This window comes from Elgaria multicarinata, chromosome 11, assembly GCF_023053635.1.
Source record: "Elgaria multicarinata webbii isolate HBS135686 ecotype San Diego chromosome 11, rElgMul1.1.pri, whole genome shotgun sequence".
NCBI classification, from domain to species: Eukaryota; Metazoa; Chordata; class Lepidosauria; order Squamata; family Anguidae; genus Elgaria; species Elgaria multicarinata.
This window is the reverse complement of record NC_086181.1, coordinates 26,987,096-27,012,208: the sequence shown is the minus strand read 5'-3', so window position 1 is coordinate 27,012,208 and position 25,113 is coordinate 26,987,096. Positions and strand designations below refer to the sequence as shown.

At 41.6% G+C, this 25,113-nt stretch overlaps 1 protein-coding gene across 1 annotated transcript; it reads right to left on the bottom strand.

The window, feature by feature from the left end:
- Nucleotides 1-535: 535 nt before the first annotated feature.
- Nucleotides 536-17,412, bottom strand: LOC134405626 (serine protease 27-like). The gene is made up of 5 exons (XM_063136868.1): nucleotides 17,355-17,412; nucleotides 16,343-16,502; nucleotides 7,094-7,362; nucleotides 5,823-5,968; nucleotides 536-709 (listed from the first exon to the last, which is right to left on the bottom strand). The coding sequence occupies exons 1-5, from the start codon at nucleotides 17,410-17,412 to the stop codon at nucleotides 536-538; spliced, it is 807 nt and encodes a 268-aa protein (XP_062992938.1).
- Between the last annotated feature and the right edge of the window lie 7,701 nt (nucleotides 17,413-25,113).

Here is a 25,113-nt window from a genome sequence, read left to right as displayed (position 1 = left end):
TTATTATTATTATTACTATTATTATTATTATTATTGACTAAAATATTACCTTTAGCATAATGTAGATCTATCCTAATTGTCCTGGCTCCTGACCAGAGTCCAGGGGTGGATGAAACATTCTAAGCTTTTTCTCCAAGTATTAATGCCCAGGTTTCTTTTTTTTTTAATAACCCATAGCACTTTATCCATGACCAAATTGTTTTATAAAGATTTAAATCATCAATCCAGATGCACCCAAATTAATCAGACAGATGGCTGTTGGTGGTATGGGTCCCTGAATCTGTACCCTGTTGCAAGTGGTCATTTTGGACATATTTAAACAGAGTCGCACCGGGAACCTGCATGATGATATTCCACGCAGTCAGTTGGCAGGCTGAAAGAAGAGAGTCACAGGAAGACATGGCACAAGAGGCATCAAGAGGAATGTCACAGGAGGGATAGTGCAAAGGAGAGCAAGAGGAGGGTCACAGTGGAGGTGTTGTGCCATCCACCATTCTTCCCACCCCATTAGCAGTCGTCGTGGAGGTTTTCGTCATCATGGAGCTGTTTGCAGGGCACCAGTCGTTGCTTGAATCCACTTGAAATAGGCAGGTACTGAAGTGTAGACACCAGGGTGTTTGGGCTCAGCACACCCTGTTCCCCAACTCACAACCCCAACTTGAGTCCAACCTCCTTCACGTTTGCAAACCAAGGGTCCACCGGAGTCCCCCTGCAGAGAGAGACGATGGGAGATAGCACATGAGTGACAACAGATTTTAAACACTCTGAGCTTAGATTCAGTATACAGAGCACGTGAGGGGTCTAGAATAAATGTTCTACCTCCCTTCAGACACATACTGGGAAGGTGATCATAGGCAAGGCATTATCTCAGCCCCCTGCCACCCACATCTGTGATGTGTTCCGTATAAGCCTTCGAGGGTGACATGAGAAAGGGCCTTTTGGTGGCTGCTCCCAGGCTGTGGAACTCTCTCCCAAGGGAAGCTAGGTTCCCTCCCTCTTCGCTGTCCTTCCACTTGCAGGCAATGACCACTTTATTTAGGAAGGCCTTAGGTGTGGGTCTGTTGGGTTGTGTGCTGTTTTTATTCTGTAATTTTTATGTTTTATTGTATTTTAATGTACTCTTCTATAGTTTTAATCAAGTTTAATTGTTTCTTTAAGCCACATTGAATGCCATTTTAGATAGAAAAATGGGGGTATCAATCCATCCATCCATCCATCCATCCATCCATCCATCCATCCAATCAAAGAATTGCTGGAAAAGTTGTTAATGATTGTTTTTCAAAAAACAATAACTATTTTTTATGCAAAATGTGGTCAACAAGTTTGACTTTAGAAGAGGCATTCACTCCTGTGTCCAAGGGAAGAAGAGGGTGCAAGTCTTGCATGCAGACGATGTGATCAATTGACCAAGATTTAATTTTATTTGGTGACAACCTTAGATCATCATCATCATCATCATCATCATCATCATCATCATCATCATCATCATCATCATTATCAATAATAAACTTTTGAGAACTTGAAAAATGGAGATGTACCATCATCCAACTACACCAAATGCAGAAAGAAATCCATTTCAGTTTAATTAATCCATATTCCATTTTAAATGGCAGCTGCTCTCTTCTCAGAAAAGGAAGGAGGCCTGAATTCTTAGAATTCCTCAACTGTGTATTTCTGAACATTTTTGTTTGTGCATCTGGCCACTCTAGGATTGCACTATCATTACTCTCTGGTGTTTCACCACAGGGAATGCCTGTATGAAGGACATGTTATGGAACATCATACCAAGCAGGAATCCTTCCCTCCTTCTGGATAACCAGCGCACAACATTCCAGGCGTGACAGGATCCATGGGATTGCTATCAACGGGGGCACTGTTATAGAGATCGTTGCAGGCTGACCGGTTTATGAGTGGTACCTTCAGTTCTTGGAGGGTTTTGGGATATGGCAAACTCACTGTAGGAGAGAAAACTGGAATATTGACTTGAAATGCAGAGGGAGGAAAAATACATCATTGGAGCAATGGGTGCACTATGGAAGGACATACAGGGCTCATCTACACCAAGCAGGGTATTCCAGTATGAAAGACGTATGAAAGTGGCATATAAAAAGCAGGAGCCACACTACTGCTTTATAGCGGTATTGAAGTGCCGTGCAGGATCTACACTACTGCTTTATAGTGGGACTGAAGTGCACAGAAAAGTGTTGGGGCCCACAACACATCTACACCAACCAGGATATAGCACTATGAAAGTGGTATGAAAGCGGTATATGGCATGTGTCAATGAGCCCCAACAGTTGTCAGTGTGCTTCAGTATCACTATAAATATATCGCTCCATGCTTCTCCATCTGAAGGTTTCTTTCTCCCCCAGGCATGTCTGACCTTTCTTCCTTGTTCCCCATATTGCATCTGGAACTCCATCCCTGAACACCTTCCATTGCCACTCCATCTCTTCCTTCACAGACCTCCCCGAAAGCCTCCTTTTCTCTGAAGATTTTGGAGACCACTCATGACAGGGCAGCCATTTTGGGCAGCTTCCCTCTTGTAACCCTGACATGTGCTCCTCCTGGCCTGTTTGGATGGGTTATGATGGGAAGATCTCCTTCCCTGTGGATCTTGCCCTACCCTTTGAGCCCGGTTTGTTCACGGTCCCGGGCTGAGCCTGCGGCCATGGAATGTGTGGCCGGACATCATGGTTTGTCCCGGTTCCTCGCGAGGAGCCAGGTCCCATGCACAGGGACTGCACCCATGGGTGGGGCGGGGTGGAGTGAGCCGGGGAAATAAGGTGGTTATTTAAAGAAAAACTTACCTTTTCTGCACTAGCACTTGTGTGCATCTTCTCATTTAAAAAAACAAAACAAAATGGTGGGTGCAATGCCTTTTCCTCTGAGATCGTCTCACATTGTGTGTAAGAGGGGGAATCTCGTGATAAAAACCATGCGAGGTCTTCACCCCTCTGTCACGCAATAACAGGTAGGTCTAGCTAAGGCCCGTAAGGACCTTGGGGAGGGCAGCTGTCCCCCCTCCTATTGTAAAACACCATAATTGATGATCTGAACATCAGCAGAGTCTGAGTGAGCACCGGAAAGAGGATTACCCACCTCCATCTTTAATGTTTCCCCATCCAGTGTACAAGAACAAGATACAAGAATACACAATCTCCTTCTTTATGTTTCATTGCGATGTTGCGAGAATCTAGCTATATATTTCAATTATGCTTCGAACTGATGGTGTGCAAAAGTTCTCAAACAAGGTATTTACTCAAAGGAAATGAAAAACAACAAGAACAACAACTGGGAAGCTGGTCCAATTGGCCATTTTGATGAGCCTTTAATCATTCTACATTTCCAGTTTCTAAAACTGATCTTACATAATAATATAGAAATAATGAAAGAGAGGACAAAGAAAAAATTATCATGCAAAGATTGAAAGAAGTAAAACAGTGATTGCATAAAATTTTATTGATTATGGGAAATCATGTATATTGGATGAAGAAATCTCCTTGAATCTCATATTTTAGAAATATAAAAGTGACAGAGCAATCAGGGAGAATGATGACATGAATCTACCACCTCCTTCACAGCCATGCTGGTTTACAACAGCCAAGGCGAATGGTCTTTGGGTATGTCTGTTCTTTTTCTTTTTCTGGGTGGAACAGGTTTTTTTAAAAAATGTTTCTCCCATGGGTCATAATAGGAAGGAATTTTGTGGGCAGCTTCAAATTTGCACATGTGGGGCCAAAATTAGCTGCTCTTGGAACAGAGGAGCTTTGGATCTGGATGCTCCATCACTGGTTCTGGCTCACCCAAGAATGACCGTTTGCATAGCTTTCCTTCTGATCTACTGAGCAGAAGTAGTAACTGATCTGCTTAGCCTGCAGTAACTTTCTACCTCTGTGGTGGTAATGGAGCCCCACTCCAATGGCATTGTTTTCAGCAAGTGGAGGCTGATGGAGGACACCCCCAAAGCATTGTAACCCCTTCCTGCCATTCAAAATGGGATGTTGGGATTGTTCTCAAAATCTCAAGGATGATTATCGTTATTATTACTATTATTATTATTATTATTGACTAAAATATTACCTTTAGCATAATGTAGATCTATCCTAATTGTCCTGGCTCCTGACCAGAGTCCAGGGGTGGATGAAACATTCTAAGCTTTTTCTCCAAGTATTAATGCCCAGGTTTCTTTTTTTTGGAATAACCCATAGCACTTTATCCATGACCAAATTGTTTTATAAAGATTTAAGTCATCAATCCAGATGCACCCAAATTAATCAGACAGATGGCTGTTGGTGGTATGGGTCCCTGAATCTGTACCCTGTTGCAAGTGGTCATTTTGGACATATTTAAACAGAGTCGCACCGGGAACCTGCATGATGATATTCCATGCAGTTAGTTAGCAGGCTGAAAGAAGAGAGTCACAGGAAGACATGGCACAAGAGGCATCAAGAGGAATGTCACAGGAGGGATAGTGCAAAGGAGAGCAAGAGGAGGGTCACAGTGGAGGTGTTGTGCCATCCACCATTCTTCCCACCCCATTAGCAGTCGTCGTGGAGGTTTTCGTCATCATGGAGCTGTTTGCAGGGCACCAGTCGTTGCTTGAATCCACTTGAAATAGGCAGGTACTGAAGTATAGACACCAGGGCGTTTGGGCTCAGCATTCCTTGTTCCAAAACTCACAACCCCAACTTGAGTCCAACCTCCTTCGTGTTTGCAAACCAAGGGTCCACCGGAGTCCCCCTGCAGAGAGAGACGATGGGAGATAGCACATGTGTGACAACAGATTTTAAACACTCTGAGCTTAGATTCAGTATACAGAGCACGTGAGGGGTCTAGAATAAATGTTCTACCTCCCTTCAGACACATACTGGGAAGGTGATCATAGGCAAGGCAACATTATCTCAGCCCCCATGTCACCCACATCTGGAATATGTTGGTGGTGACATGAGAAAGGGCCTTTTGGTGGCTGCTCCCAGGCTGTGGAACTCCCTCCCAAGGGAGGCTAGGTTCCTTCCCTCTTTGCTGTCCTTCCACTGGCAGGCAATGACCACTTTTTTTAGGAAGGCCTTAGGTGTGGGTCTGTTGGGTTGTGTGCTGTTTTTATTCTGTAATTTTTATGTTTTATTGTATTTTAATGTACTCTTCTATAGTTTTAACCAAGTTTAATTGTTTCTTTGAGCCACATTGAATGCCATTTTTAGACAGAAAAATGGGGTATAAATCCATCTATCCATCCATCCATCCATCCATCCACCCATCTAATCAAAGAATGGCTGGAAAAGTTGTTAACTATTTTTTTATACAAAATGTGGTCAACAAGTTTGACTTTAGAAGAGGCATTCACTCCTGTGTCCAAGAGAAGAAGAGGGTGCCTCTTCTCTTGCACGCAGACGATGTGATCAATTGACCAAGATTTAATTTTATTTGGTGACAACCTTAGATCATCATCATCATCATCATCATCATCATCATCATCATCATCATCATCATCATCATCATCATCATCCATAATAATAAACTTTTGAGAACTTGAAAAATGGAGATGTACCATCATCCAGCTACACCAAATGCAGAAAGAAATGGCTAAGGGCTTTATTCATATAATCCATTTCAGTTTAATTAATCCATATTCCATTTTAAATGGCAGCTGCTCTCTTCTCAGAAAAGGAAGGATGCCTGGATTCTTTGAATTCCTCAACTGTGTATTTCTGAACATTTTTGTGTGTGCATCTGGCCACTCTAGGATTGCACTATCATTACTCTCTGGTGTTTCACCACAGGGAATGCCTGTATGAAGGACATGTTATGGAACATTGTACCTCGGCGGCATTCTTCCCTCCTTCTGCATAACCAGCGCACAGCATTCCAGGCATGACAAGATCTATGGTATAGAGATCGTTGCAGGCTGACCGGTTTATGAGTGGTACCTTCAGTTCCTGGAGGGTTTGGGGATCTGGCAAACTCACTGTAGGAGAGAAAACTGGAATGTTGACTTGAAATGCAGAGGGAGGAAAAATACATCATTGGAGCAATGGGTGCACTATGGAAGGACATACAGGGCTCATCTACACCAAGCAGGGTATTCCAGTATGAAAGACGTATGAAAGCGGCATATAAAAAGCAGGATCTACACTACTGCTTTATAGTGGGACTGAAGTGCACTGACAAGTGTTGGGGCCCACAACACATCTACACCCACCAGGATATAGCACTATGAAAGTGGTATGAAAGCGGTATATGGCATGTGTCAATGGGCCCCAACAGTTGTCAGTGTGCTTCAGTATCACTATAAATATATCACTCCATGCTTCTCCATCTGAAGGTTTCTTTCTCCCCCAGGCATCTCTGACCTTTCTTCCTTGTTCCCCATATTGCATCTGGAACTCCATCCCTGAACACCTTCCATTGCCACTCCATCTCTTCCTTCACAGACCTCCCCGAAAGCCCCCTTTTCTCTGAAGACTTCGGAGACCACTCATGACAGGGCAGCTATTTTGGGCAGCTTCCCTCTTGTAACTCTCACATGTGCTCCTCTTGGCCTGTTTGGATGGGTTATGATGGGAAGATCCCCTTGCCTGGGGATCTTGCCCTACCCTTTGAGCCCGGTTTCTCCACGGTCCCGGGCTGAGCCTGAGGCCATGGAATGTGTGGCCAGGCATCATGGTTCGTCCCGGTTCATCGCGAGGAGCCGGGTCCCGTGCACAGGGCGAAGAGCACCTCAGGAGCACTGAGCCCATGGTGGGGTGGGGTGGGGTGAGTGGGGGAAATAAGGTGTTTTTTTAAAGAAATACTTACCTTTTCTGCACGAGCACTTGTGTGCATCTTCTCATTTTTAAAAACAAAACAAAATGGCAGGTGCAACGCCTTTTCCTCTGAGATCGTCTCGCATTGTGTGTAAACAAAGGGGGATTCTCGTAATAAAAACCATGCGAGGTCTTCACCCCTCTGTCAAGCAATAACAGGTAGGTCTAGCTAAGGCCCGTAAGGACCTTGGGGAAGGCAGCTGTCCCCCCTCCTATTGTAAAACACCATAATTGATGATCTGAACATCAGCAGAGTCTGAGTGAACACTGGAAAGAGAATTACCCACCATTATATTTAATGTCTCCCCATCCAGTGACCCAGCAGTCTGCATCCATGGGGACTTCTTCCAAAGAGTGTAGCAGGCTGATGGGGTGGATGTAGTCAGTGAATTCCACAGGAGCCTTCAGTTTAACCAAAGCAATATCCGCAGAGGTTAAAGGATAGTAGTCAGGATGGATTTCAATCTGCTCCACATCAGAACGTATCACACTATCTGAGAAGTTTGAGAGCTGATAGGCACCCAGCAGGACTTTATAATCAGAAGTATTATTACACCTGTGAACACAAGAGCCAAATGCAGCAAGAACTTGCAAAGCTGGGGCTATTTATTGTTTCTGTGAAATGTGCAAGACCTCAGCCCCCCTCCCCCCTATTTACACCCTGCCTTGGCTGATAGTGAAACTACATTAAACATGGGAGCTCAATGAGTGGGAATCCATCCGTTTGGCAGAACAATCCAATATCCAAATAATGCGGAGGGCTGGGTAGGAATATTCACCACTGGTGTCTGAAATTGTGCTGCATTCCATTTCACCTCTAGGGTTGTTTTTGTTCACCAAACCACATAGGAACAACCAAAATTTGGTACAAAAGAGAACTTCAAAATGGGAAGCCTTAAAACGGGGGTTTCTATAAGACCTGACATACACTGAAGAAAATGATAGACACAGAGGGGGTCAAGGAGACTTGGGAAAAGGAGGCAAGGAGGTGAGTTTCTAGGAACATGCTTACCCCAAAAGGATTTAAAAGGTGGTTGAAGTGGTTGTGCTTTTCTCAAGATTGGCAAGGGGCGGAGAGGTAGGAGACCACCACAGTGCATTTTTTCTTGTGGCATTGCCACTGAATGCTACCACTGCACTCAAATGGAGGTGAGAGGCTCCTTGAATGGCCCTACAGGTTTAGCCTTGTTACTTAAACATATGGGACTTGGTTTTTCACTCAGTGGGAGCTTTGGTAGTGGGGTAAAGCTGCTGCTATGGGTGTACAAGGACAATGGACCCATCTAGGCAGACAAGGAAACAAAGTGGTTCAAGAAAACAATGGAAAGACAGAGGCCCTGGAAAATTGGATAGGTGCCAGAGTGGAGTAAGGGGGATCATGGTGAGAAGGGACCATGATGAACCTTCTTGGAGACACAGTTAAACATGGAGCTGAGCTGAAACCATGAATGGAAGAGATGCCAAAGCAAAAATTAAGTGTCTGAAATCAAGAGATTTCTAGGTTTCAGGGCAAAGAGCAAAAAAAGACTCAGGCCAGAACTCACCAAGCAGAATATAACACTTTGAAAATGGTATATGGAATGTCACATGGGCCCCAACCATTGTCTGTGCACTTCAAAACTGTTACAAAAAGTGAAGGTCCTGCCTTAGTGCCTTTGTATCTGGGCTTTGGATGAGGCTGAGCAAACAGAACAAAAGTTTGAAAAATACAAGGAATTCCTTGCTTCTGAAGGTAAATCTACCTGGCTTTATATGGCAAATACTGGGGGGTGGAGCCTAACAGTCTAATGGAGCGGTAGGACTTCTCAGCTCTTGATGGGTTAAGCCTAGAAGCGCAATTATCTCCATTTGATCGGCATAAGCTGTGAGTAAACTTTACAAAAAGATTTATGAAATCTCTGTGTATCTGGGAAAGTAGAGACGTCCCCCAGAGAGCTCAGGAAATGAATAATAATCTTTACTTTCACTTTTGCTCTCCATAAGGGGGGTCTTGCATATAATAAATAACTCTAAAGGAATGCAGAGACTCTAAGGCCTCATCTACACCAAGCAGGATATTCCACTATGAAAGCAGTCTATAGAGGCAGGAGCCACACTACTGCTTTATAGTGGTATTGAAGTGCACTAACAACTGTTGGGGCCCATTGGCACATATCATATACTGCTTTCATACCACTATATCCTGCTCGGTGCGGCTCCTGCCTTTTACATACCACTTTCATAGTGCAATATCCTGCTTGGTGTAGATGAGGCCTAAGTGGAATTAAATCACTCTCTATCTCAAGGAGAGACAGAAAAAACAAATTAGTCGCTCTAACATTATTTATAGAGGCAAAGGAGGGGTCGTGAAGGCCCGGCTGGGTGTTGGTGTGACGTGATTTCTGCCTACTGCAACTGTGAAAGAGCAACGGGAAGCTTATGCTGAGAAAAAATAAAAACAGAACCAAACCAATTTGGACCAGAACTAAAACACATCCCTCTGATAAGTCTGCGGCCAGATTAACAAAAAAAGAGGAAGGGGAAGAGAGTGGGAGTGCACAAGATTCAAACGACTTGACAACAGAAAGCGACGAGATGGCGGCCAAAGCTGGTACTGAGCCAAAATCAGCACTTGATGAATCTCATACTAAGATGATGGAATTTATCAAAAGTAATAATGACGCATTGCTCCAGGAAATGAGAATGATTAAAGAAGAAGTTATTAAAAATATACAAAAGCTTCAAATATCAGTAGCAAAAGTTGAGAAGGATCTGGCAAAGACCAAAACAGAACTCAAGCAAATATCAAATCAAGTGGATGTGAATCAACAACAAATAACTCAGCACAGTATTAAATTTCATCAACATGAACTGAGGCTGATCCATTTGGAAGTCAATCAAGACGATCAAATCTTCGGATAAAAAATCTCCCAGAGATGCAAGGAGAGAATTTGAGAATGAGTATTCTGGGATGGTTTAAGGAGCTGGCTGCAGATATGGATTTAACAAAGCAGGATGTTGAGAGATTTCACAGAGTGGCTGGAAACAGATTAAGTGCTATGCCCAGAGATACTTTGGTCAGATTTGCAAATTATTATAAGAAGGAGCAGTTCATGAGAAAATTAAGGTCAATATCTACGCTGAAGTTTCAAGAAGCATCAGTTCAAATCTACAATGATCTTTGTCAGCAAACCGTTGAATGGAGAATAAGCGTTAGGCCCGTAATAGCAAAGCTTAAGAAGGAGGGAATTGCTTATTCATGGGGTTATCCGGTGTTCCTGAGATTTATGCGAGATGGAAGACAGCACAGAGTAACATCTCTGGAACAGGGAATGGCTCTGTTGAGAAATCTGGGGCTGGATGAAGAATTGTCAACTCAGCCGGAAGGAGGAGAAGAGGAAAGTCCTGGCCCAAGTGGGATTTAAAGGTTTAATAAATTTTTAAAAAGTGCGGGGCGGGGAAGGAGATAATAAAAAATAAATAATGAGTAAGAGGCTTGCTGCATCAGGACTGTGGGTTCTACCTTCCCCCCCTTAAAGGTTGATAGCCATGACCGGGGTGTGTCACCAACGGAGCAGTAAAGGGGGGGAAAGAGGGGGAGAGGGGAGGGGAGGGAGGGGGATTAAGGGTGAGAAGGGGAGGGGCAGGAATAAAAATTGTATTTGTTGGTTGTTGTAAATTTGTTTTCATGGTTTTGATAATAATGTGCGTGTGCACAAGGGATCTACAAGAAATTAAACAAAAACATTATGGATAAGAAGATACGAATCTCAACACTCAGTGTCAAAGGTTTGGGGGCAGTTGTTAAAAGGAAGAGGATTAAACAATTATTAAATAAAGAAGGGGCCCATTTTATCTTTCTACAGGAAACACCTCAAGCTAAAGAAGGTGCAAATGAATTACATCTAAAGTGGTCAGTGTGGTATGAAAAGTCCTTGGGGACCTCAAAAAAAATATGGGGTGGCTATAATTATTTTGAATAAAAGTGGATTCAATGTATTAAAGAGTAAAAAAAAGATGAGAAAGGGAGATATATTATGATACAAGGGCAATTGGAAGGCAATTATTATACTTTAATTAATATTTATGCCCCTAATGAGAGACAAAAAGAGTTTTATAAAGAACTATTTAGGGAAACAGAGGAATTTAAAAAAGGATATGTTATATTGGCTGGAGATTTTAATATGGTCATGGATAATAGGGTAGACAGGTCCAACCCTACCGTTTATGAAAGGAAAAATAATATTACAATTTTAAATAAAATGATAAAAGAGAAGGATTATATTGATGCATGGTGTTTAACAAGAATGGGGGAACCTGGATATACTTATTATTCTCCAATTCACAAAACTTTCTCCAGGATAGATTATACTTTTGTTTCAAAAGACTTAGCAACAAAGGTTTGTAACACACGATTAGGGGTAATCAAAGTAACTGACCATGCACTGGTAAGCTTAGATATTAAAGTAAAAAGAGACTATAGGGAAGTGAATAGATGGAAGTTAAATACCAGAATATTAAAATATGATAAAGTGGTAGATAAAATGGAGAAAGAATTGTTGGAAATATGGGAAATTAATGAGAATGGGGAATGTTCCCCATCAGTATTGTGGGATACAATGAAGGCTGTGGCTAGGGGGATTTGTATTAAAGAAACGTGTAATTTAAAGAGGCAACAAGATGAAATACAGAGAAATTTAGAGGATGGAATTAAGAAGCTTGAAAGAGAGTATTTGCAAAGTAGAAATAAACAAATCCTGATAGAATTAGAAAGAAAGAATTAGAAAATAGGAATTTAGAAGAAGTACAGAAGAATTTGATTTACATGAAAAGAGAGTATTTTGAGAATAGTAATAAAAACTCTAAGGTGCTGGTGAGAATCACACAAAAGGAAAAGTCAAAGAATTTGATAGGGATCGTTAAAGATAAATTAGGAAAGCCATGTAGTATTATGAAAGGGAAAATAAAGATATTTCAAGAATTTTATCTAGAAGTATACAGAGAAAAGGACACACTGAAGATAAAGATGGAGAATTATATAGATAAACATATAAAGAAGGGTCTGATAGGGGAAGATAAAGATTTAATGGAAAGATATATTTCTCAAAGGGAAACAGAAGAAGCTATTGATAAATTGAAAGGGGGTAAATCCCCTGGTATAGATGGGTTGGGATTGGAGTACTATAAAACGTTTTAAAAAACATTGGTACCAAAATTATTGAAATTGTATAATGGGATAATAGAAGGAGATAAGATACCACCATCGTGGGAACAATCATTAATTATATTAATTCCAAATCCGGATAAGGACTTAACAGTCCCAGACTCTTACAGACCTATTTCTTTAATAAATCAGGATGCTAAAATTTTATCTGCTGTAATGGCAAGGCGGATGAATACAGTTATAGGTAATTATATTGGGGAGGATCAGTGTGGATTTATAGCGGGAAGACAAATGCACAATTTAGTTGGAAGAGCGTTAAATATAGTACAGGGGTTAAAAACAAACAAAGATAAAAGCAGGAATAATAGCTTTGGATATATTTAAGGCGTTTGATTATGAGAGCTGGCTAACACTAAAGATGATAATAGAAAAGATGGGGTTTGAAGATAGATTCGAAGGTTTAATTGGACAATTATACTCACAAAACAGCTTTAGTGATAAACGATGGAGTTACAGAAAAGATACAACTGGCCTGAGGAACAAGACAAGGACGCCCGCTCTCGCTGGTCTTATTTGTATTGGTCATAGAACTATTGGCGAACGTGATAAGAGATGATATTAGCATTGAGGGAGTAGGATGTAACAAAAAAATAAATAAAAATAAAAATGTTTGCAGATGATACATTGTTGACAATTAAGAATCTATTGGAGAAAATGGAAAGAATAAAATACCATCTGAAGGAGTTTGAAGAAGTGACTGGATTAAGAATAAATTGGACAAAATCAGAAATGATGCTATTTAATTATAATAAAAAGGAAGGGAAAGATTGGGAATGTAAAGAGAAGAATATGAAAATTAAAGAAATAATTAAATATTTGGGAATTAAAATTACAAAAAAATTAGATGATTTAGAAAAAGAAAATCTAAATAATTTGAAAAAAGAAGTTATGGATAAATTAGAAAAATATAAAAGGCTAAATTTATCTTGGTTTGGAAGAATAGCTTTAGTAAAAATGAGGATTTTACCAAAGGTAAATTTTGTATTTAGAATGTTACCAATAAGAAAATCTGAAAAAGAATTAAAAAGTTGGCAAAATATTTTATATAATTTTTGCAATGGTGATAGGAAAGCGAGAATAAATTTAAAAAGGTGGTGTATAATGCAAAAAAGAAAAAAGAAAAAAAGGAGGGTTAGGACTCCCAAACTTAAAACTATATTACGTAGCTAATAGGTTGAGACACGTAGTAGAATGTATGATAGGATTAGGAGATTTAAGTTGGTTGAAGGATAGAAAGGGAGAAGATAAAGAATGGAAATTAGAAAATATATTTTTCTGAGAATATAATAAAAAATGGGGGGAAGAAATAGAGAACCCCCTTTTAAAAAATCACTGGGAAATATGGTGTGTATACAAAAAGGATTTACTTCCAAGCATTTCCCCAATAACACCAGTGATAATGCTACGGAATTTTCCAGGAAATTTAAAAGATAAGTTGGGGAAAACTTTAATAGAGAGGAATATAATGAAGCTAAAAGATTGGCTAGGAAAGATGAATACTCGAGAAGACTTAGAGGAGGCACTAAAGGAGAAAAAATTAAATTATTTTCAATTAGAACAATGGACGAAGAAATGGCTAAAGGATAGTGTAGAGTGACTACGAAATTTGAGGAGCTGATCTTAAAAAAAGAAATGGAGAAAGGGGAAAATAAAGTGATAAAAGGGTTAACGAGCAAAATATATAGAATATTAGTTGGGAAGGGGGAGACAGAAAGTATGGGTAAGTTGGTTTGGGAAACTGACTTGAAGGTACAAATAGGGCAACAGAGCTGGGAGGGAATATGGAAACAAAGAGTGTTGAGAAATATGTCTGTGAGGATAAAAGAAAATTATTATAAGATTATATGGAGGTGGTATCTAACCCTGGTGAGATAAAATAAAATAAATTAATGTGAATTTGTTCAAAAATTGTGGAAAATGGTGTTTAATGAGATAAAAGAAATTGTAGGAATGGAGATTGAAGAGACACCTATAGTGGCATTGTTATCATTACATGGAGAATTAAACTGTAATAAAGAGATAAAAGAATTGATAACGAATTTGCTGACGGCAGCAAGGTTAATGATATCTAGGAACTGGAAGGTTCAAGGGGATTACCATATAGAAGATTGGTATCAAGAGATATGGGACATTGCTATTAATGTTAAATTAACATGTAATATAAAATTGAGAAGAAGAATAACAAAAACGAATGACTTCGAGGGAATATGGAAACAGTTCCTAGAATTTGGTTTATCTAAGGGGAGTGGGAAACCACCTCCAGAAGAAACAATGAGATTTTGGAAACAGGAATAGATCCCGGGGTGCACTTTTATGTTAAGTATGACTATGTTAACACATTAAATTAGAAAATATGTTATTAAGGTTATTCAGCATTTCAGTATTATGTTGGTTTTTTTGTTATTGTATTGATGTATGTTTAAGTTTTGAAAAGAATAAAAACTATTTTAAAAAATGGCAAATACTATAAATGGGGATATAATTAAATCGGGATATACAAAAGTAACGTTTCCATAGTTCCGTTTTTCTATTGTTCCATATCAATGGTAGAAGCACATAGTCCTGAGAGGTGCTCAGGTAGTTTCTATACCTGATGACTTGCCTGATAGATGGGAACATTTGAGGATCTGGTGATATTTCTCACCAAGGTACTATATTGGTCAATTCACTGCCTGGCAAGATAGCTGGGCAGTGGCTGGGTGGGAATCTACACTGGTGTTATTATAACGTTTTTAATGGGTTACTGTGACGCATAGCGTCACGTGACCCGGGTCTCCAATGTTGTAAATGAGTCGTACTTACAGTTTCTGTTTCTTAGTTCCAGCGTGGCTGCAGCTCCATGTGCCCTGTTCAATCGTTAATTTTCCTGTCCGTTTCTCAGAGCTGCAGGGTTTGCTCCGCCCACTTCCTGTTCTCCTTCCTTTCCCCGTTTGCTATCTTATCTGCTATAGCAGATAAATTACACCAGCCTTATACTGTGCAGTCACTGACGATGATTTTTTAAAAAAAACATTTTCCCCCTCTTTGCAAAGGAGCTGTAGCTCCCTGCAGGAAAATTAACAAGGTTCCAAAGTCCAAAACTCATGACCAGCGGCGGCTGCAAAAAGCTTTCAGTGTGGTCTGCCATCCAAATCCTCACCAGAGCCATCCCAGCTTAGCTTCAGCAAAGGGGCTGGCTCCTGTGCGCTCAGGCAATTCCCTGGGACTTGGGTTAAGATGTTTTGGGAGGGAGGGAGTTTGTGTGTGCTTATGCCTTGCTCTGCTTTGCCAGCTAGAAATGAGGCAGGCAGTGGGTGGAGCAAATCCAGCAACGAAGGGATTGAACCATGTGCCCTGCTGTAACGTTATAGCTACAGACAACCGATACAGAGAGCCACGTTAGAAAGGGACACTAGCAACGTTATAAGACTAGTGTAGAACCGGCCTGGGTATTTACATGTAATAGCTGGGTATTTACATGTTTCTATAAGAACTCAGTGGCTCTGAGGTTAAGCTCAGGAAAAGGTCAGGGAAGCTCCTGGCTTCTCAAGTTAAACTGAGCAAACTTTACATTGCAAACACTATACAGTGGGATATAATTCGTGACAGGCATACAAAGGAAAAGTTATTGGAAGAGGAACCCAGGTGGTCTCTAAACTTGTTGGATGGGAACTGTTCAGGATCTGGACATACTTCTCATCAAAGGTCTATACTGGTCAATTTACTGACTGGCTAGATGACTGGGCATGTTTCTGTAGTTCCCGAATCAATGGAAGAAGCACATATGCAAATGCTTTTTCTCTTCTATAGCCACCCAGGGAAATATCCATGATTTCAGCAGGCTTTGATGCCTATGGTTCTGCTCCTTCATCTGGCACAAAACAGATTCTTGAGGCAAGGTTTGAGGGTGATGCCAATGAAACACTAATACTCATGAGCAGGATCTCCACTACTGCTTTATAATGGGTTATAATGGTATTGACAACTGTTTGGGCCCAGGACACATTCCATATACCATTTCAGACTGTTTTCTGTGGCCTCATCTACACCAAGCAGGATATTGCACTATGAAAGCAGTATGAAAGCGGTATATAAAAGGCTGGAGTCACACCAAGCAGGATATTAGCACTATGAACGTGGTAGATGGTCTGTGTCAATGGGCCCCAACCGTTGCCAGTGCACTTCAAAACCTCTATAAAGCAATAGTGTGGCTCTGGACTTTTATAGACCGCTTTCATACACTTTCATAGTGCAATATGCTGTAGTGCAATATGGTGCACTATGGTATAGATCTGGCCTTGGACAGCATGTATGAATCCTCCTGTAAAACCTCACATTGACATATGCTACTTACTTTTTAAAGCAGTGCGCTGCTGTCAACACCCACTGTTCAGCTATGAGGGAGCCCCCACATAAATACTTGGGACAAAAAACGAGGACTTGCCATGGCCACGACCCAGGAGAAGCTGGTTGGCCCCCAATTATTTTTGGAGAGATTTTTGGCTCGCCACAAACTAAGAAGACATAAGAGGATGTGTCATTATGATTTGCAATTTGAACAAAATTAAAATGTTACAAGAGATGGAACATGTCAGGGAAGAGAAGTTCTCAACTTGAACTAGCTTGCCAATAGATGTATGTAATTTTTTGGTCAAGACTAATAATACTTCTAGGTCATGGGGTTTTTCATACTGGCAAATTAAGGAACATTCATTGTCTTATTTTGAGGCCCAATCTTAGGAATACTTAATCACAAGTAAAACTCACTTTGTTCAGTAAGACTGCCGCCCCTGGAAGTGCATGTCATACCCCAAAGAGAGGGTCAGGCTTTTTAAATTTATTTTTTTACTTTAGCACATGGAATAGGCAGGGAAAGTTATAATTAAATATTGAAGTCTTAAACAATATAGGTGTTTTATCTTATTAACATACAATCTCTATCACATATGTGCATAGAATAAAGGCAACTGAGAAATCTCTTTCTGTATTTTTATTTTCTCCCGCACTATATTCTGACTAATCTGTTCCAGAAGTCGCTCACCAGGAATCCTCTCCTAATTGTATCTGACTTTAATGGATTCCACTTCCCTCGGGATTTAATCCAGACTTAGAACCTTTGAAATGTATGGAAATCAAGTTAGCCATGTCCCATTGATTTCAGTTGGTCTTCTCTTCGTATGCCTAAACCTGGATCCAACCCTCGGAATGCTCCTGTCCACCACATGCTTCTCTTCACCAACTTTCCAATTCATTATTGTGGTTGCTGAATTTAATTTCAGCATTTCTGCTTAAGCAGAATCCTCTGCACAATCAGCGACTCTGCTAGTTTGCATCTCCCTGGGCAGCTCCCCACTGCCTCCACTCACCTTGGATCAAAGTCAGTTGTAGTAGCCATACAGTGAGCAAGGAAAACACAATGGGCATGGTTGCCACTTCTACTGTATCCTGGTCCGAGTGGCTCTGCTCCTGTCAGATACAGAACATGGCTGCTTTACTTCTATCTCAATGTCTTTTGGTATCTGTGCTACAACACTTCATATCTAAGATGAAAGGGTAGGATTGGTGGACTCTAAAGACCGGTGCAATTAGGAAGTCCCAATCCCTGAATTCCCCAGTTTCCAGCAGAATCCCAAATCCTGGCTCTCCCCAACATGCCGAGACCTCCCATCTCCCCCATTCTGAATACTGGTATTGTCAAAGTTCCTGGTAGTATTCATGTATTCTAAACAAGTACACATGAGTAGAAAATAAATCATCTCCACCATCATCATCTATGGCACTTGATGAATAGTTCAAGGACTGGTTACCTGCACTCTGTAGTGAGATTAGAAATACAGTCTTTATTTGTTTATTTAATGATACAGGGCTTCACCCCTGCAGAGTGCACTGGCTTGACCAAACACCCAAAGGAGCCCATACTGGCATGACACTGACACACCAACCCACAATGGGTGACAAGCTACACACTGTGCATTGTTTTACAGATATCCTACAGTGCAGGGTTGATGCACTTTTTTTTAATTACTTTTTTTTGCAAAAATGGTACCGGGAATCCCCCCCCCTCTTCCTGTCAAAGTACTGAAGATCATGGTTGTCAGAGGAATCCATCCAAAGGGTGGCATTTGCCAGTCTTTCCGCATTTGCCTCTTTGGACATTGGCTTGCTTCTTCATGAGCTGACTTGATTTGAACTGAATCAAGTCTGGCTTATCATGGATTTTCCAGGATTTTTTCCACGTCAATAGAGTGTTGTACAAATCGTGACCACAATTTGCATAATTCGCACAAATTCTGATCATAATTCGCATAATTTGTATGGATCCTTTTCACAATCTACATAAATTATGGTGGGAAAATATGCAAATTCAGTTAATTACAGCTGGAATTTGAGAAAATTGTGGCTGCAATTCACACAACATTCAATTGATAAGGAAAAAAACAACCGAATTGGAAGAAGTCCCCAAACTCTGAAAAAACCAAGGCCTTGTGGGCAGTGGGGTTCTATTGGGCCCGAATAGGGGCAGATGTCCAAAGGATGAATATCCTTTCTCTCTTGACTGCAATTCCCATCATTCTTCACAATTGATTATGCCGGCTAGGGCTGATTGGAGTTGGAGTCCAATAACCTCTGGAGGGTCACAATTTGCCGACTCTTGCATTAGACCATCCTCCCCTCCCTTGGAGGAGGGGCATTTTCATCTTAGTATTGCTATTTCTCCATGCTGTGGCTGCTTTTAAAAGAGAAAAATTATGTAGGGAGATCCAATCATTATTTATTTATTTATTTATTTATTTATTACATTTATATACCGCCCCACAGCCAAAGCTCTCTGGGGGCCTTGCTAGACCTGCCGGCATAAGTCGGCAGGGAGGCGGGGCTATGGCGCACTAACTTTAATGCGCGCCGCCCAGCCTCCTAGATGGCTGACGCGCAGGGACGACGGAATCCCTGCAGCGTCGGCTTTTTTTAAAAAAAGGGCCCACGTGGGTCTCGAAGCCGCCGGAGAAGGTAAGTTTTTTTTTTACGTGGGATCAACCCCCCCCTGGCGCGATGGGCACAGTGCTCGTATGAGCACTGTGCCATGTCCGTGGCGTTTCGCGGCTACTCGCGAGTAAGTGAGTAGCCGCAAAAAGCCACGGACCTTCCTAGACGTTCCGCAGCCCCGGCCTGAGGCCGGGGCTGTGAAAAAGGCTTGCCATAAGTCACTTCGCTTATGGCGTGTTAGAGGAGGCCTCAGTGCGGCCTGGGGCCGGATTCCCCTGTGCGTCATCTGGACGCACAGCAGGGAAACCGGCTCTCAAAGCGCGCTAAGGCCTCGTCTAGCAAGGCCCTGGGTGGTTCACAAAAGCTAAAAACAGTAAACATTAAAAGAATACAAAATTTAAAAACCATCAGAATCATAAAAGCTACAGTATAAAAACAGCAGCATCCTTAGATCTTCTATGTAACATCTGGTTTCCCCCATTCAGAACTCTGCCCGTGCATCCCTCATATCCAAATGCCCCTTCCTGTCCCTTGCAATTCCTACCTGGTTCTTTCTTGGTCGGTCAGAAAAGACCCGCTAACCTTGGGCTGCTGTTTGTTTCTTGAAGGAAAGCACAGAGCCCTTTATAAATACCCTGGTGCATTCTTTATATGGTACAGCACTATTTGTCAAATACTCAGAACAAATAAATTAGCTTCCTGGTTTGAACAAAGAGCCATCTTCTGATTTCTTTTTTCTTTTTCTTTTTTTTAAAAAAGAAGAAGTCAAAATGACATTTCTCTTCTTCAAAATGACATTTCTCAAAAAAGAGTTCAATAATTAAAACCTACACTATCCTCTAGTGGGCCAATGTTTCTTCCGCCCTAAATGATAGGGTAATCATATACATGCCTTCTCTGACATACACACTTATCTGGGAGTAAGGGCCAATAGAAACAATAGGACGTATTTCCAAGGAAGCATGTATAGGTTTGTGCTGTTAATAAAAAACTTAAATTCCCCATATTTTAAAATATTATTCATACGTCTTAAATAAGCCGCATGAATTGAATGCAGTGCTAACTTGCTGGATCGATACATTATAGCTGTATCTAGTGGGCAGAGGTTGGGGAAGGCTGTTTGAGGTTACTTTTTACTTATGGGAAGCCAAGTGAAAACAGGTGGGCCTTCCATGGTTTGCTTGATTGGTCACTTTTTTTCTTTAAGTAAAGATCAGTCTTTGCAAGGTTGACCAGTTCAACTGCAAAATTGCCTTAAAAGGAAGACGGGACTAACATTTTAAAGAGAACCTAGGGTGGACAGAATCAGATGTGGAGTTTGCCCAGGAGTTGATCTCCCTAGCATATGCTTTTCTGGTATGACACACCTTGACACATGCCCTGGATCTTTTGAGGTGGGACCTGGATCATTTTGAAGTGTCTCAATAATATCGTTTGTGTCATCATAAGTCTGTTTCTTCCTTGTTAGCTCCAGTAGTCTTGCATTGACTGGGAGAACTTAACATCCAGTCCTTTAGCAGGCCAGTAGGGGTTTATTATGAAATCAGCCATTTAAACTACAGGGAATACAACCACCCCCCTTTCCATCTCCGGGTTTGCTTATGTTTTTATTGTCTCTCCCTGCCTTTCTATTCCCCCACTCTTCATTTCACATACCTGTAACATCTAACGTGAAATTCCAGTACAGCAAAGAGGTATATATAGGTAGTAGATTGGAAACCACCCAGATTATGGCAACAGCAAAATTCCCAATAATTTCCATATAATTTCTATAGTTCTCATTAGGGTAGACAAAGAGACTGGGGAAAGGCATAATTCTAATATATCTATTGTTTCCCCTGTCTAAATCCCATGTAAGAGATTTATTAATAGCAAATAGCTCCATAGTCAGTGTTCCTTGTTAGGTGGGGCAGCCCCGTAAGTCACTGGTGGAGAGGATGTGAGGCCTGGGCAGGGGATGGCAAAAGTAGTGACCTTCCCTCTCACTCCCCCTCCATGCAGAGATTGTGTTAACTTACAAGAATGGGCTATGGAGAGGTCAGTTTTACAGAAGATGTACTATGAACACCAGAAATTAAATAACTGGCATATTCTCGGTTTCATAAGAAAAATGACTGTTCAGGATAGACTGAACAAAAGTATATCAAAATTCTAAAACATCCAAAGCAGTATTGCATGCTGGGAGTTGTAGTCAGAGGCATGAAGAGGTGCTGAGAGGAAGAGCAAGTAGAGACTGGAGTCAACGAGGAGGCATAGTGAGCGGGTTGGCTTAATTTCAGTTTAGTGAGTGCGTGGAATAAAGGAGCTTTAAGTATTTGTTTCTGCTGTTTTGGAATTATTGTAGTACAATAAAGTCACATTCATTGAAAATTTTGTATTTACACCAGGAATCAAATGACTGGCATATTCTTGGTTCGATAAGAAAAGGGGTCTGTTGAGGATAGACTGAACAAGAGGATACCAAAAGTCTAAAACATGCAAAATAATTTATGCTCTAATAAAGAAATTAATAGCTTGTGCGGCATTTGTTTTTCTCGAAAATTCAGTTTTCATCTCGTATCATGACAATGGCAATAGAAATAAACCGGTTTAGGAACAGAGTAAAAGCACATTACAATGCAACATAATCAAGTATTTAGGGAAACTGGTGAAGAGAACAACATGACCTCAACATCCTGTTGAGCTCAATGAGATTGAGTCCTTAACTTTGTAGGATATTTACTTTGTAGAATATTTACTGCATAATAGACTTCCTTTTGTAAACTTATAAAAATGCAAGAAAGCTTTCTAAATGGTAGATTCACAATACACCTTCTTAGAGAGAAGTAAAAATCGTATTTTGGACTAGGGTAGATATTTTATAGATCACCTTAATTTTTCTTTTTAATTTTACCCTTTAGCAATAAGACCCAATCCTGCTCTGCTCATCATAATAATTACAGGGGGGGGGGGGAATACTTATTTCTTACTGCTTTGTTATTGCCAGATGGGTAGAAAACACAAATGAAATTGAAAAGAACAAAGGAAAGTTCATCAGGTGATGTCTAACTCTAGGGCATAATATAAACTCCGATTATTTAACCCCTTCAAAGTTCATATAGGCTTTCCCCCTTTTCTTTAAAGATCAACTTCTCTTAAGTGATTGTAGCATGATTGTGATCATGAAAAATCCATCCTCCTTCAGGGAAAGTCTTGAGTAAGCACATTTATATCCCCCCCCCATATCATTAAGATCTCAGGGCGGCATACAGATTCCCAGGGCGGCATACAGATAATAGGAAGGGAAAAAGAAAGACGTGGGGTTTCGGTGAAGAATGGATCTCAGGATACTTTCTTCTCCAGCTAAACTGGAAAAATAGAAAAGAGGAAAAAAGAGAGAGAAATATTGAGGGGAAAGGAAAACAAATAAAATAATAGGAAAGGGAATTAGGGCGAAGGGTGAAGCCTTCTGAGAAGTGACCCTGTACATGCTTTTATATTGATCAGGGATGGGAGCATACTTTTTCACTATTTTCAATAATTGTAAGTCGTTTTCATCATGCACATCATTTTGGGAAAATACAAGTGAACATATAAATCATTCTGCTTTATATGAGTGCCCAAACTCTTTCTCACGGGAATGCTTGTCAGTGATTCTTTAATTGCCTTTTCCTTGCTTCATCAGCACACTCAATCTTCTACAACTACATTAAGGATGTATCATCACCTATGCCAGTTCCCTGTCACAGGCTTCTTGTTTATAACCAATACAAAAGTTACACCATGGCAGTCATGGTTTATGTGGTCAATTTGACCCAGGCCGTTGCTAGACGAGGGTTTAGCCCAGTGCGAGGCCCGGGCTCCTTGCTGTGCGTGCAGATGATGCACAGGGGATCCCGGGGTCAGGCCGGGCTAAACCCTCCCTTGACCTGGGATAACCGGATCCAATTGTGGCCTGGTTTTTCCGCAGCCCCAGGCTGGTTCTAGCTGGTTCCGTGGTCTAGCTGGTTCCATGGCTTTTCCCGGCTGCTCACTTACTCGCGAGTAGCCGGGAGAAGCTGTGCACTGGTCACAGCGCTACATAGGAGCGCTGTGCCCATCAGGCCGGGAGGAAAAACCATGGGGGGGGGGGAGATGGGGGATGGGGGGGAAGAGCGGACCCGGAGGGAGAGATGGTGGGAAAAGCGGAACCAGGGTGGGGAGATCACGGATGGGGGGGCGGAGGGGGCATCAGACACGGCGGGCAGGTGTTCGGGTGGGCAGGTGATTAGGTGGGCATGGTGAGTGGGGGGGCGGATGGGCGAGTGAGTGGGGGACGGGTGGGCAAGTGAGCGGGCGGGGGGGCATCAGACATTGGGGGAAATCGGGGGTAGGGGAAGCGGGGAACCCTTTATTTTTTAAAAAAAGACTTATCTTTTTGTTGGTGCGCTCCTGCGCACATGGCCCCTTTAAGATAAAAAAAATGGCCAACGCGACAGGGCTTTCTCTTACGCCATCGTGTGTTACGTGTAACTAGGGGCCATGGCCCGCACTAGCTGCAGCGAGGCCTTGCCCCTACTCCCCACCGAATTATCAGGTAGGTCTAGCAAGGCCCCCAGAAGCAACTTCTCTTCCTTCCTCTGTTCATTTAACGAGTCTGCACTTTCCCACCATTGTTATCCACAGTAGTCCAATGTGGCTGCTCTAATATTTACTGAAGCAGGCAGTTCCTTGGGCCTAGCAGATCCATTGTGACATTGGCTGCCATCGCTGCCACATAGTGTGACTTAAAATGGACTCTAATGTGTATTCTGTCAGATTCGTCACAAGGACTATGCCACTGATGTTCTTCTTATCACCCTTGCTGTGTCATCCTGAGCAGCTCTCTAGGTTCTGCTAAGCAGGAGAGGGCTATGTGTCAACTGTCTGCTATTACTGCAGAAGATGGCACCTGATACAAAGTTTTCAGTGTTGTTATCTCTTCAACACAAACTTGTAGAACCTTGTGGGCCAATTGTTTCTTTTTGGAAAACTAAATTAAACTAAACTTAAAAGTACCAAACATTGTAATGTTTCCCCATGGAGAAGTTTTGGTGTGAGAAGACTTGGGTGTTGATAGGAAGAGGGCTGCTTCAAAATCCTGATGATGTTGACATGGTACATGGAGCAATGCAACCGGCCATGTGCCCTCTCGATTCTTGCCCCTCCTGGCTAATAAAAGCTAGCCAAGGGAGTTTGACTGGGTGGGTCCAGGGTGTAGTGAATGCTTCTCTATGGGAAGGGTGGTCCCTTCAGTAGTGTGACCACTCCTCAATCAACTCCTTGGGATGGGCATTGGAGGCACTGTGTTCTGGTGGTTCCAGTCCTACCTGTAGGGTCGATTTCAGAGAGTAACATTGGATGATAATTCTCAGCCCCCTGGCAAGTAAGCTATGGGGCACCGTAACAGGGCACCCCCATAAAGCCTTGAGGGTGGTCATTTGGGGATTTGGAGCAAAATGCCACAAGCATGTTGATGACACACAGCTCTATCTCCCCGTGACATCTCAATCAGGAGAGGCTGTGCAAGTCCTAGATCTGTGCCTAAACTCAGTAATGGACTGGATGAGGGATGATAAACTGAAGCTGAATCCTGGCAAGATGGAAACCCTGTGGGTGAGTAGTTCCCGAGTCCAGGAATTAGGCTCATTGCCTTTTCTGGATGGGGTTGCACTCTCTCTGAAAGGTCAGGTTCATAGTTTGGGTATACTCCTAGATCCATCATTATCACTGGAGGCCCAAGTGGCTGCGGCAACTTGGAATGCCTTTTCCCAGCTTCAGCTGGTTCGCCAGCTATGGCCTCTTTTGGACAGGAATAGCTTAGCCACAGTGGTACAGGCATTTTATTTATTTATTTATTTATTTGTTGTATTTTTATACCACCCAATGGCCGAAGCTCCCTGGGCAATTCATAAAACTTAAAACCATTCAAAGTATAAAACTAACAGTATAAAAACATTATATAAAATACAATATAAAAACACAACCAGATTAAAATCAACAGCGGTGCAGAAATACAAATTTAAAATACAAATTTAAAACAGCAAAGTTAAAATTGAATTTATAGATTGTTAAAATGCTGAGAGAATAAAAAGGTTTTCACCTGGCATCTGAAAGAATATGCTGTAGATGCCATGCAAACTT